This window comes from Uloborus diversus, chromosome 7 (genome assembly GCF_026930045.1).
Source record: "Uloborus diversus isolate 005 chromosome 7, Udiv.v.3.1, whole genome shotgun sequence".
Lineage (NCBI taxonomy): Eukaryota > Metazoa > Arthropoda > Arachnida > Araneae > Uloboridae > Uloborus > Uloborus diversus.
Window position 1 is genome coordinate 518,612 of NC_072737.1, and position 13,656 is coordinate 532,267.

At 43.3% G+C, this 13,656-nt stretch overlaps 1 protein-coding gene across 1 annotated transcript; it reads left to right on the forward strand.

Moving 5' to 3' along the window:
* Nucleotides 1-1,258: 1,258 nt before the first annotated feature.
* Nucleotides 1,259-12,629, forward strand: LOC129225766 (uncharacterized). The gene is made up of 2 exons (XM_054860271.1): nt 1,259-3,957; nt 10,893-12,629. Exons 1-2 carry the CDS (start codon nt 3,320-3,322, stop codon nt 12,619-12,621), a joined length of 2,367 nt encoding a protein of 788 aa, XP_054716246.1. The 5' UTR covers nt 1,259-3,319; the 3' UTR covers nt 12,622-12,629.
* Nucleotides 12,630-13,656: the final 1,027 nt, after the last annotated feature.

Genomic DNA, 13,656 nt, shown 5'->3' on the forward strand with positions numbered 1-13,656 from the left:
ATATTACTTTTGTATGGCACCAAACTTTTGTAACAATGGGTTTTGTATTTAATCATTTAATAGGGAAATTGCATGAAATTTACTGTTTTTTTTCACCACAACTTTTTTTCTACGGAACAAATATGGTCAAACAAAGTAATAGGACCTAAGTTGAGCCATTCCCTATCCATTAAAAAAAGAATCATCAAAATCGGTTCACTAAATGACACGCTGTAAGTGGACAAAAAAAAAAAAAAAAAAAAAACATATATACGGTATGAACTGAAAAATACGAAAAGTTCGGAATGGGGGGATTCTAAATCCAGTACTATGTGCGTGTGTTTCTTTATACGGAAGTGAAAACCATGAATTCTTAGGAGGCAGAAGAAAACATTTTAAGCACCAGACAAGTTATTTCTCACAGTTTATAAGCAAATTCATAGTAGCCTGGTTTCTGAAAGATTCTTGTCTGAAAACAACGAGTCGCCAATGGGCGCCCATATGCAAAATTGTAAGGGGGGGGGGGGTCAGATATTTTAACCATGGTTTAGCATGATATTTTCCCCATGAAAACCAATTTCAGAACAGATTAGAGTCATTAAACTTTGACAAAATTTTTAATAACTTATTCATTAGTGACTGGGGAAGAAATATTTTTACATTTTCGCAAAGAAAAAGTACTAAAAGCAAGGAAGTTCTAATTTCAAGGGGGGGGGGGCTCGAGCCCTCCCTTGGCCCCCTATATGGGCGCCCTTGGCGCCGAGGTTTTCTTTTCAGTCGGTCTTAACTTTAGCACTGAAAAATACTCGAGATGTATATGTGTGTGCGTTTCTTTTTTTTTTCCGCTTTATTTTTCAAACTATCTTATTATTTTTATTTTTGTGACTTGATCTCAGCTTCGAGAGATCGTTTCTATAACTACTGGCTCCAAATTTCTAAATCGCCAAAGCACACGAACACAAATCTCATTTATTTATTTATTTTCAGTTCCCGTTCTTCGTGTGTCTTCCATGGCAACCGTCTCCTAGCAACGAGAGGCAAGCAACAGTCCCGGATGGAGAGGAACATCTGGAGAGGGTCTGTCTCCGAAGGAAACACGGAACTTCCTTCTTCGCTCCATTCCAGATGAATCCTCAATCATATGGAACTGTTTCATGTTGTGTGCTCGAAGTAGTTGAGACTCTAGTCCAAAACGACCGAAAGAATGACGCAAAAATACCAATTGCGGAACTATTGTGCAAGTATATTATGTTCAAAAAATATATTTTCAAAGATATATGAAACGTATGTTCAGCTACACTAAATCCATTTGAACAGTAAGGGATAGTTTACGATCAGAACACAACGAACTGTACTAAATGAAGGACGTTTCGCAAGCTCTTTTCATATTTTATTACATACAATAATTTAGTTTTGAAACTCGGAATTTCTAAGAGCTTAAAACATCAGGACATTCATAAGGACAAAAAAAAAAAACCTAAATGAAGGACGTCTCAAAAGCTCTATTTATATTTTATTACATACAATAATTTAGTTTTGAAACTCGGAATTTCTAAGAGCTTAAAACATCAGGACATTCATAAGGACAAAAAAAAAATCCTAAATGAAGGACGTCTCAAAAGCTCTTTTTATATTTTATTACATACAATAATTTAGTTTTGAAACTCGGAATTTCTAAGAGCTTAAAACATCAGGACATTCATAAGGACAAAAAAAAATCCTAAATGAAGGACGTCTCAAAAGCTCTTTTTATATTTTATTACATACAATAATTTAGTTTTGAAACTCGGAATTTCTAAGAGCTTAAAACATCAGGACATTCATAAGGACAAAAAAAAATCCTAAATGAAGGACGTCTCAAAAGCTCTTTTTATATTTTATTTCATACAATAATTTAGTTTTGAAACTCGGAATTTCTAAGAGCTTAAAACATCAGGACATTCATAAGGACAAAAAAAAAAAATCCTAAATGAAGGACGTCTCAAAAGCTCTTTTTATATTTTATTACATACAATAATTTAGTTTTGAAACTCGGAATTTCTAAGAGCTTAAAACATCAGGACATTCATAAGGACAAAAAAAAATCCTAAATGAAGGACGTCTCAAAAGCTCTTTTTATATTTTATTTCATACAATAATTTAGTTTTGAAACTCGGAATTTCTAAGAGCTTAAAACATCAGGACATTCATAAGGACAAAAAAAAAAAAAAAAAAAATCCAGGAGTGTTGATTTTTATCCCGAAAGAGTTTGAAAGCGAACGAAAAAAAAAGGCTTCAGGTCAAAACTGTCCGTGAAACATTTCATTCAGTGAACTTGATTTCCTTGCGGAAAGTATTTATAAAGGGTTTTCGAGGAAAAAAAAAGAACGTACCCCGTGGAGAGGGTCAAAGTGTTTTGAACGGGAGCCACTCTGACGTCATCTCGGAAACAATCCGATCCGAGGGCGATTCCGGAAACTCCACTTCCGCCCGTTTTTGTAACGAGGCACCCTAGCGCATCGGGCTTTGTTTCGGAACGCAACAGCCGCGGAAATAGGGATTAGAGTCCAAACCTTTCGCTCACTCTTCACCGATCGGACGAATCGGTTCGACGAATATTCTCTTTTAAGACTTTTTGTGTGTGTTTTTTTTAAAGAGACATTAAGAAAGCGGTAGATTTTTACGGAGGACACATCGTTTAATCGTTCGAGATCATTTACGAAAGCAGAAATAACGACAAACGAGATTGGTATTTGAAAAAACAAAAAACTGTGCAGAAAACGATGTACTGAACGTCCTTGGTATTTGAAAAAAAAAAAAAAAAACTGTGCAGAAAACGATGGACTAAACGTCCTTGGTATTTGAAAAAAAAAAAAAAAAAACTGTGCAGAAAACGATGTACTGAACGCCCAAACCGATAAAACCTTACCCGTAGAGGGATCTAAAATAGTTCATTCAGAAACAAGAGATATTAGGAGAGCAACTAGATTTTTTTTCGCCGAAAATTTGTTTCCTCTCGTTCAAAGTCGTTGACGACTCGCGGAATAACGACCAAAAGACCATCATTGAGCAAACGTTGCGTAGGAAACGCAGTGTCGAACGTACAAAACGAATTGCGAATCTAAGACGTTCTATTTGAAGAGAGAACTTCTTTGGAACGGAATAAGACGGACGGAACTTGAAAATTAATGACCTTCGTTGCAACCTAACTGAAGAGGAGTCAATGGATTGTGGAACGGAATAATCAGAATCCGGAGCATCGAACGAATAAAATACCGTCTGCGAGCGTTTCCATGGAGTGCGGAGATCGTCGGTCCGCGATGTCCGAGCCTTGAGATCGTCTGCTGCCCGGGGAGGAAGGATGAAGATCGAACCGGAAGTGGCGTGCGCGCTCTACGCGTTCACTTCCTCCTCCGAGGGGGGCGGGGGCGGCGGGGGCTGCTCCCCGGTCGATCCGGGGCGCAGTGCGCAGGATCCATCGATCGCCGGGTCCGGGCGTGGCCCGTTCGACTGCGAGCACTTCCAGTTCATCGACGAGGACGATGCGGCCGAGACCCCCTCCCAAGCGACGAAGGAGGAAGGGGGCCCCTCCGGAGGGGACCCCCTGAGCACGATGCTGCGCCCCGCGCTCGTCAGGAAGGGTGCCGCCCGGCGGCCCCGGGGCCGCGTCTCTTTCGACGAGGCCGTCGTGCTCTACGCGGATGAGCACGGGGGCCCCCAGACGCTGGCGCTCACCACGGGGCCCGAGGCCCCGGAGGTCTTCTGCACGTTCGAGCCACCCGACGAGTACAGGGACGTGCCGCCCTTCGAGCCGCCCGCGGAGTACAGGGACAGCGAGGAGGAGCCGCCCCAGGCACGGGACGAGCCGCCCCCGGAACCGGAAGCATCCGAGACCACCGCCAGCGGCGAACCACCGCTGGAGATGACCCCCGAACCGGCGAAGGATACAACCGCCACCACCACCACTACCACGCAGGAGAGCGACCAGCTGTTCGAGAGGTCTGTAGAACTCGTGTTTTTGTTTTTTACCTACGCCAGACTCGGGCACAGCTGCCAACAATCTTTGTCGGGCAACATGAAATAGCATTCAGGTACTTTTTCGTTAAAGGTTCCTCACTTGGCGCGATGTTTAATGTTGGCGATATTAATTCATTTATCGCTATTGCAAACTGAAAATTTCGTAGTTGGCCACATTTAATAACGTTAATTCCAGGGGTTGCCGTACAATTGTGAATATCGCCAATCGCTTTAAGCAGTTTTGCTACTGTCACTAAGGCAAAAAGTAAACAAGTCGCCAATCCAAGTGACATAACTTTAACGTAAAAGTACCAAAAAATAAAAACAATTATAAAATCACTAGCAGTATTTTCAAGTACTACTGTAATATGTAGTCATGAACGGGGGTTAAGAGCCATTGTCTGTAAGGATCAGGCAGTGCGACAAAATTACCAGATATCAATAAGAGATGACCGTCTTTCTGAAACTGGATGATTTGATTTTTTATGTTTTCTTTGTTTTAGTCTACGTCATCCTGAAATTATGTTTCAGATTCTGAGTGCTCGCTATATAATACAATATGTTCGTCACTATTTAAGACATTATGTTATAAATAGTTGCATTTTTAATATAAATAACAGATAAAAAATTAGTGTGGTTGAAAAAATATGAATATTAGTACGACTATTTTAGCCTATAATGCACATTACACAATACGTCCATCTGTACCTATATCGATTTACTGTGTTTCTAATGCTTTTTATAAAGTTTTTTTTTTATAAAAAGCATTAGAAACATATTATTTTGGGTGTCACTACTGTAATTTTATATTAAAGTTTAAAACAAACCGTGTAAAAAGCCATTCGAATTAGAAAAATCTTTTTTTAAATAACTCCATAACATACTAATTTCGAATGATTATATTTCCGAAAGTAATAGGAGTGACACTGATTTTTTTATTTCATATGTTAGACGAACATGTTGGTTGTCAAACTTTATTAGTTTCAGATCTCTGCTATGAGGGCGAGAGTAGTAGTTAGATTTTAAACATTTGCATTTTTGTGAAATTTATCTCATAAAAGTTCCAATATCTTCTGGCGCCCTTATAGTGACACCAATTTTATTACATATTTTTGATGTATGCAAGTGTAGCTAGGAATTTATGTAAAAACGTTGGTGTCATCATGAAGGCGCTTTGAGAAAATTGGCATTGAATGTAGTACAACAATTCATTTTCGGTCATTTTTAAACGGAGTTTGTGGCCGTCGCCCTCGTAGTGACACCGATTTGACAGCTGTAATAGTGTGTAAGAAGACCATATAATAGTATAGAATTTAAAAATCCATGTCATTATAGGGCCGCTTAAAGCAACAAGAACTTTAAAATCTGCAAATTTGAAAAACACGCAAAAATGTGCCACGCCCCCTAAATTTAAAAAGTTAATTTCCCAAAAACGGTAAGGCAGACAAAGCTCATATTTTGCACAAGCATTACATTCATGATAAGGAACAACGTATGTAAAAATAAGAAAAATTAAAAATGTCAACAATCACAAAAGCCGTAAACTGCCTGATTCTTACAGACAGTGGCTCTTAAAGTAATCACAACTCGTGCCGGAATGAGTTGAGCAAGCAATGTCAGTCCAACTCCAAGTAGATGTTTCCTAAGACAGTCATGTCCTGTTGTTCTCCTCAAATTTGCAACAATTTCGAGTTGCAACATTCCGACACTTGGAATAAGAAGATCATCCAATAAGGAAGGGGGATTAGGTTTCGATTCCGTGTTGTCTGGTCTTGAATCTAGTCGCGAGGATTCCTTTGATAGCAAACAGGAGGATCTGGTTGCGGAAAATTCGATCCAGATTTAGTAAACTCGTAACCCGCGACACCACAACACTTGATATCCTTTGGAGGGTGATTATGCACTCTCTCCATCTATTGACCGACCAAGAGCTGGCATTCTAGATCAGCCGAATTTTAAAAGAAATTGCCCTAATAGTTGCCTGTGAGCAGGGTTCGAAAATATCATGATATTTTCGAAAATATCCGATATTTTGATATATATCGGATATTTTGATATCGGATCTTTTGATATCCGATGTTTTCAATCAGCAAATACTGAAGTCTTCAAAATAGTAAATACATCCTCAAATCACTCTTTATTTTCTTACATTATTATTATTACAATATGGTAGACTTAAAATTAAGGTTTCTTTCATTATTTATATCTAACTAGCTGCGTCGCCCGGCTTTGCACGGTGCACCTCGAAGATAATAGTTATGTCTAGTGACACGTGTTCAACAATCAGGCTTGAACAAAAAAAAAAATAATAAGAAGAAGAAATTTTGTGTCAGATTGCGAGAAAATAACCAAAAAGTAAACATTTTAAAACCCCCGATTGCAGGAAAAGCCTCAAAACAAAAACCAATTATTTTTTTTGTTTATATTCGAGAAAAAAATGGCAACAGATCTTTCACATTTAACGATTTTCTTCACGCTACAACTACAAATTTTAATAAAAGCATTGCTACAGAAAGTTGAGATGAAGCACTGAATAATCATTTGAATGGAGGAAAGCCTTCGAAAATTAGGGATTTTATGTCGAAATCTAAGTGTCATAATTAACAGTTTTTAACGGATATGTCCGCTAATTATCATCGGAGGATTATGTTAAATAGCCAAACATGAAGACGGGAAGATGACGAATCCATCGATACCTGATGGTTCGATGGTCAGTTCACTGTCGTTCGGGAGAAGTTTGGACACACATAGATACGCTCAGTTTTTAATTATATAAGTGATATTTCATTTTACATTTTTATCAATTCTAGCGGAGTTCATTTAGCATTGGCTGTTTTACTCATTTTTCTTCTGTTAGCTACTTTTACACAGTTATATGATTCAGAAATAAAAAATATGCATTCGTCGCTGTATAGTCATTAGACATATTTTCTTTTTTTCTGACCAACATGTAATATTTTTTAACTGGGCACTTTTAATATGAATCAAAATTGTAACATTACTAATTATTGAATGAACATAAAATAAAAAAGAATACCTTGCTGAATTAATGATGTATTAATACTCATAAAAAGATTTTTGGTTATTTTTAACAATAAATGAACAATATTACTACGAATAAAGTAATGTTTATATTGAAGATACCGTAGTTGAAAAAAAAATATCGAAATTATCAAAATATCATGATATTATCAAAATAAATATCGGATATGTATCATGATATATATCGACTGATATATATCGGCAAACCTTGCCTGTGAGTCAATGTAATCACGACATTGATTTTAGCAACGTCTACCAAAGCCACGCACACAGCTGCAACTTCTCACTTACAATCTGTACAAATTGCACCAACGGCCGTACTGAGTGCTTGGAGTACACCCCTGCACCATCAGTAGTATCAGCCCCAGTAGCAGGGCCAACATGCAACCAATCTCGTTCTGAAAGTCTTTCGTCAATAGCAGTTAACGTGGCTACTTTTAAAACAGTTTCAGTTTAGGTCTTTTCAACAACTCGCAGAACTGAGTCTAACCTATGTCTAATTTAAATGACCGTGAAAATCTGATGTTGCAAGTAGTGGTTGTCTATTAGTAGGAATGTCAATAGCAGTAGACATGTCATTTATCCGTGAAATACACCGCCAGCTCAGTCATTTCCAGCCGAGGACTGCAGTTTCGCGCTTATTAGCACTCAACTAGGTCTGCTAATTCTATATTAGCTACCAGTTTGTATGGCACTCTTGGCTTCCTTAAGAGATTTTCCATCTCCAGCTCAGTCACTTTCCTATGCCGGGCTGATGAGTGCTCATAAGCACGAAACTGCAGTCCTCGGCTGGAAATGACTGAGCTGGCGGTGTATTTCACGTATTTCTGCCTTAGCCCTGGCTTTTGATGCCTTTTCCACCCTGTAACAATTCTATTTGTTTAGATTTGACAGTTTTGGGTACAAACCTGGAAAGTTGTTTTGTTCGAGTTTGCGACCATTTCATTATCTTTTAACCAACTCAGAAGAGCACCAAGTGCTATATTAAGAGTACGCAGGAGGACATTACAGTCTTGATCAGCTTCATCAGCAAATAGAAGGCTGTACTCTAGAATGTGAATCATTTGCACGGTCAACAATATCATTTATCTTGATAAACAAAACTGAAGCTTGGGGAAGTCCATGTCTTGTCTGTTTGTGTGCAGAGACATCAGTGTGCTTAGGGGTCGGTCCAGGTTTTTATTTTAAGGTCCACATTTTGTTTATATATATATATATATATATATATATATATTGTGAACTCTTCTTTCTGTTAAAAAAAAAGAGAGAGCTATTGCTTGGACATTTTCTTGTGAACAAAAATCCTGTCACATCGTAAACAGCATGTTTATCTATTACAAATTTATTGTGAAAGGTCTCATTTTAAGGCAGCATGAAATTTTGTGAAGTGGCCGTAAATCGGATCAAATTTTCGTCGGAATCGACCCTTAGCCTGGTCCTATATTTACGTCTAATAAAGCGCTGCTTTAAAAAAAGGCTTTGGTCCATCGCAACATTTTTCCCACAAACACCAGAGTCAATAAGTTTTCTGAGAAGTTGTTTTTTCCACACTCAATCGTCTTTAATCTTCTGAGCGTCTCCAGCAACTTGTTCCACGGTGCTTCTGTATTTTCTGAACTCTGCCTGTCTATCCGGTAAACAGCTCAATTTCCCCACGAAACGATTGAGTCCATTTACAATCACGCGGCTTGCGCAGACAACTCCCAGCTTAAAGTTGAAACTGATTAGAAACGAATTGAAGCTCCTAGGAGCAAAGGGCTAAAACTAAAAATTTGGTGGTGATTAGTACAAGAGGTAGGAGAAGCTCTTATATGCTTTTGGGCTGCAAGATGGTACTCGCAGCCCTGGTAGAGGCTGCTAAACAGCGGGATTCGGAGAACCATTTTAATAATATCCAGGATCTGAACTTCTACCTGTTTTACTCAAAAAAGTCCACTGGCCTCTCTTTGATTCTCCCTGTTTCAGATCACATGTAAGCTGAAATTATAAGTTTAGTTTTCAACGCGTTTAAAGTATTGCATTGTAATACAGTAGAAGATCGTCATAACGCCGACCTATATAACGCAATTCTCTATAAACCGCGCAACTTTTCAGAAGTAAACAATAGGTTTTGAAGTTTAAAAAATCCCTCTGTTTTGTCTTGCAAACATAAAAAATTGTTAGGCAAACTAAATTTTGAAACAGTTTTTCATCTTCCCATCTTAATTCAAAGTTTTAAAATGAAAATTAGTGTTCACAGTAAAAAGAAAATATCAGATGGCTCTTGAAAAATGCAGCTGTTATGCAAACCATGCAGCTAGCAGAAGTGCAGGACAGTTCACATGATTGTGAAACATATTTATTTGTGAACGACTCATTGTAATATTGGTGCTTTAATACTCATTGCAGATAAAACTCATTCTGAAGTGCTAATATATAGATACATTCTGAATATTGGTTTCAAAATTCGTGAAATGATATATAATGCAAAAAACCTGTATAACGCAAAAGCTCTGGTCCCAAGGTGTGCGTTATAACGGTCTTCTACTGTATATGCGGCAAAAGTAGAACAAATGCCTAATTCAAAAGAATTTTTCTACAAGCATCTGTTCTATTCACAACTCCAATAAACTATAGGGGGGCCACTGCAGCCACTGTCTAATGGCGGATGGAAAAGGTAAAACAAACAAATGCCGTAACTTATAACTTGCTTTGACGCTTAGTGAATGACAGTCATTTTTCATCGTGTTTGTGGGAAGCTTTCTTTTCTATTGTTCTGAAATTACATTACACCACAAACTGTCTGAAGCCTTTGAATTACCCCAAAGAAAACACGTGAAATGGAATGCTTTACCTTTTTCTTTAGTATTGTTAATCACCGCAAAATAGCGTATTCGAACTCTGGAGTTGCGAATAAGTGGTGACAAGTCACTCCATTGCACGCAACCTCAGAGCAGGGATTAATAATTGATGGGAGCAAGGCCAAACATTGGGTAGGGAAAAGCTGGGGTAAAGATCCGATCCCAAGTCATGTGATTCAACGGTGACGAATGGTTGACACGTTTTTCGCGCAACTAGTGAAAGAAGACAGATTTTTTCCAACACTTTACTTAAAGATCTATCATGTGACTTGAGGTCCAGGCTTCACTCTCTCTATTCAGTAAATTACCGCCCTTTAGCCAGGGCTAAAGCAGAAATACGTGAAATACACCACCAGCTCAGTCATTTCCAGCCGAGGACTGCAGTTTCGTGCTTATTAGCACTCATCGGCCCGGCATAGGAAAGTGACTGAGCTGGAGATGGAAAACCTCCTAAGGAAGCCAAGAGTGCCAAACAAACTGGTAGCTAATATAGAATTAGCACCGACCAGACGAGTGACCGAAACAATGGTTCGGTTCAACTCGAAGATTGAACGCGAGGCATGGTATATTCAGTAAATTACCGTCCATTAGCCAGGGCTAAAGCAAAAATACGTGAAATACACCACCTATGTACTACCTATGTACACACGTGTGAAATTCACTATCTCTACTTCTTTCACGTTGTCGATAGTTGGGGTAAGCCTAACCCAGCAGCAAGCGGGAAGGCTGCGCAGATCCCGATCAGGGCGGTCATTCCAAGCTCGTCAGCTTGCGAGATCGAGATTTTCGCTCACGTGATCGGTTGGGACGTAGAAATGTTGCAAAGTAGTATTCTAATCTACTCGAACCTATCCGCAAGCTAAGTTCTAGTAGACTAGAATACTACTTTGCGATATCTCTTCATCACAACCGATCACGCGAGCGAAAATCTCGATCTCGCAAGCTAACGAGCTTGGAATGACCGCCCAGGGCACTGTCGGGTTAGGTTTGCCCCAACCAAGTTTTGCAGTGATTACATTCGAGCGTTTTGCGCAGGTTCTTGGAGGCCGAGCGCGAGTTCGCCGCCGACGACGAACTGGACAGCGTGTTCCACGCCCTGGAGGACGAGTTCTCCAACTCGAAGGGTTCCAACTCCCTGGACGACTCCTTCTTCCGGAAGCTCATCCACCTGCTGTCGTCCGCCGAGACGCCCCCCTCGGAGGAGCCCCCCGAGGAGGGGGAGGAGGAGGAGGCGCACTCCCGGACGCTGTCGGAGGCCGACTCCGACTGCAGCATCTCGTCGCAGGACACCATCATCGTCCGGCTGGGCGAGGAGCCCGGGCCGGACGTCCCCGCAGACGACCCGGAGGCGGGCCGGACGGCGGAGAGGCCGGACGAGGTCTTCGCCGAGGAGGAGCAGCCGGGACCTCAGAAGGAGCAGCGCGCCCCGGCCGCCGCCAGGGGCGCCGGCGAGGAGGAGAGCCTGAGCCGGCAGAGCTCGGGCGAGCAGTCGGTGGCCTCGTCCCAGGATCCGCCCCAGGACGCAGACGACTCGACTTCGTCGGACTCGCGGAGCGGGGAGGTGGAGGAGGAGATCCGGCTCGACGACATCGGGTACGACGAGGAGGACGCCGACGACTACGACGAGGAGAGCTTCCGCGGCATGGCGCGCGGGAACTCCAAGATCCGGCGCATCATCCGCAAGAACGCGCTCCAGTGCACGCTGCTGAGGGGCGTCGAGGCCAAGCGGCGGGCGCCCCGCCCCAAGTCGCCCCTCCTCTCGCAGGAGTCGCTGGTGGAGAAGCTCAAGTGGCTGACGACCGTGGACGAGGCCGGGGACCCCCCGCCGGGCCCCTTCCAGCCCCCGGACGTGATCCTGTCGGCGGGGGGCCTCAACGGGTCCCTGCCCTCCTCCGAGGACGACTTCCGGCCCTTCTACCCGACGCACGCCCCGCCGCAGTACTACTTCCCGGCGGCGCACCACCCCTCCCTGCCGCGCCAGAGGACGGGCTTCCCGCCCGCGCAGCACACGCTGCCGCACCGCGCCCCGCCCTCCCGCCCGGCGCCCTGGCCCGAGCAGCAGCAGCAGCGGACGATGACGGTGCCCAGGAACTTCAGAGACTGGAGGGTGATCCAGCGGATCAGCGCGGGCCGGGGCGGCGACGCGCAGCCCCGGCCCCCCGCCGCCCACGTGCAGGCCGACTACGTGCGCTGCGCCCCGAACGGCGCCTGCGCCCCGCCGCCCGACGTGACGGCGCCCGGGCGGGACGAGCTGGAGCAGTTCGCGCGCCAGGACTCTTGCCGCACCGAGCGCATCCGGAAGCGCTACAGCGTGGCCGAGGAGGACGACGACCCCACCTTCGGCTTCGCGCGCCGCCCCTCGGTGCGGGGCGTGCAGGTGGGGGCGCCCCGGCCCCCGCCCGACCCCCGGATGGAGCCCCCCTTCGAGGACCAGAGGCGCTCCGTGTACGGGGGCCCGGGCTGGGGCGGCGCCTACGCCCCGCCCCACCAGAGGGCGTCCGTGGCGCTGGCGCCCAACGCCACGCTCCCCTACGCGCACCGGCGGCCGCCCCAGGACCCGCGCTACCACTCGTACGCCGAGAGCGTGTGGGGCCCGAGCCCCTGGGCCCCCCTCCGGGACGAGAGGGGCGCGCCCGAGGGGGCCAGCTCCTCCCCCAAGGTGTCCTCGGACTCCCTGTACCACCACCCCGCGGGGCCCGACTCCTGCGGGGGGCCCTCGCCCCGCAAGGAAGACGGAGTCATATACTATTCTCTGAACGTCTGACACGAGGGAGAAACGCTTGCGCTCCTTACAACAGATTCCGTGGTGTTTAGCTCAATCCGAGTGGTGTCACCGATTGTGTTAGTGTGTGAAAGCACCATCCCACTGCGAACGGAAAAGTGTGTGTTTCGGTGTGTTCATCCACAGAACGTTGGATTAGCTGCGTAATGTTCAAACCAGTGTTGGAAGTTGTGTTGCGACGTGTTAAAAAATTCTGTTTTCCACCTCTTGAGGAGCAAGGTACAACTGCTGAAATCGGAGTCATTTAATCCTTACTAATTTCGGAATTATTAAAAACATTGCACATCGAGCACAGCACTCATAGGCGTGAACGATCTAGCGCTCGTTGTCCATCAACTCTCTCAGTGTAAGCGAGAGACTTAAGTTTCCATCTTTGCAAACAACAAATATATTTGCCTAGCCTCGACGATACTATGTTTGTCGGAGAATAATGTTTTAATCTTATCCAAAACCGACAAGTTTTAAACAAATTGAGTACTCGGGTCTCATTTCTATAGGCCTAGCTAAAATAGTCGATCTATGAGCCTATGCAGCGCGTCCCCGTCTAACCTGCAAACCTCTATTTTCGCAACCGTTAGTCCTAAGAACATACTTGTGTTCGTAAAAACGGGCTAAATCAGATGCAGAATTAAGATGTTGCAAGTTTGAAGGGGAAAAAAGAATGTAATAAAATATATATATGTATAATTTAATTATAAAATATTTTAATAGTAGGGCACCCAAGTCCCCACCATTCATAGTTAGGGAAATCACAAGCATCAAGAAGCACAATCGATCACAAAAATAAAAAGACATCAGTACGAGCTATAATCACCGAGATGCGGCATTTTGTGACTCATACCACTTTGCAATCGTGGTTTGCAGGGGCTTATGGCGGCTTTGAGCTTAATCAAGTTGATTTTATTTCCCTCAAACTGCAGGAGCTTTTAAATTTTTTTGTACGCACCATAGAATAAAATGCCCTTTTAATCAATAGCAATGAAATGTATAATTATAGTATACTTTTTTTTTGAATCG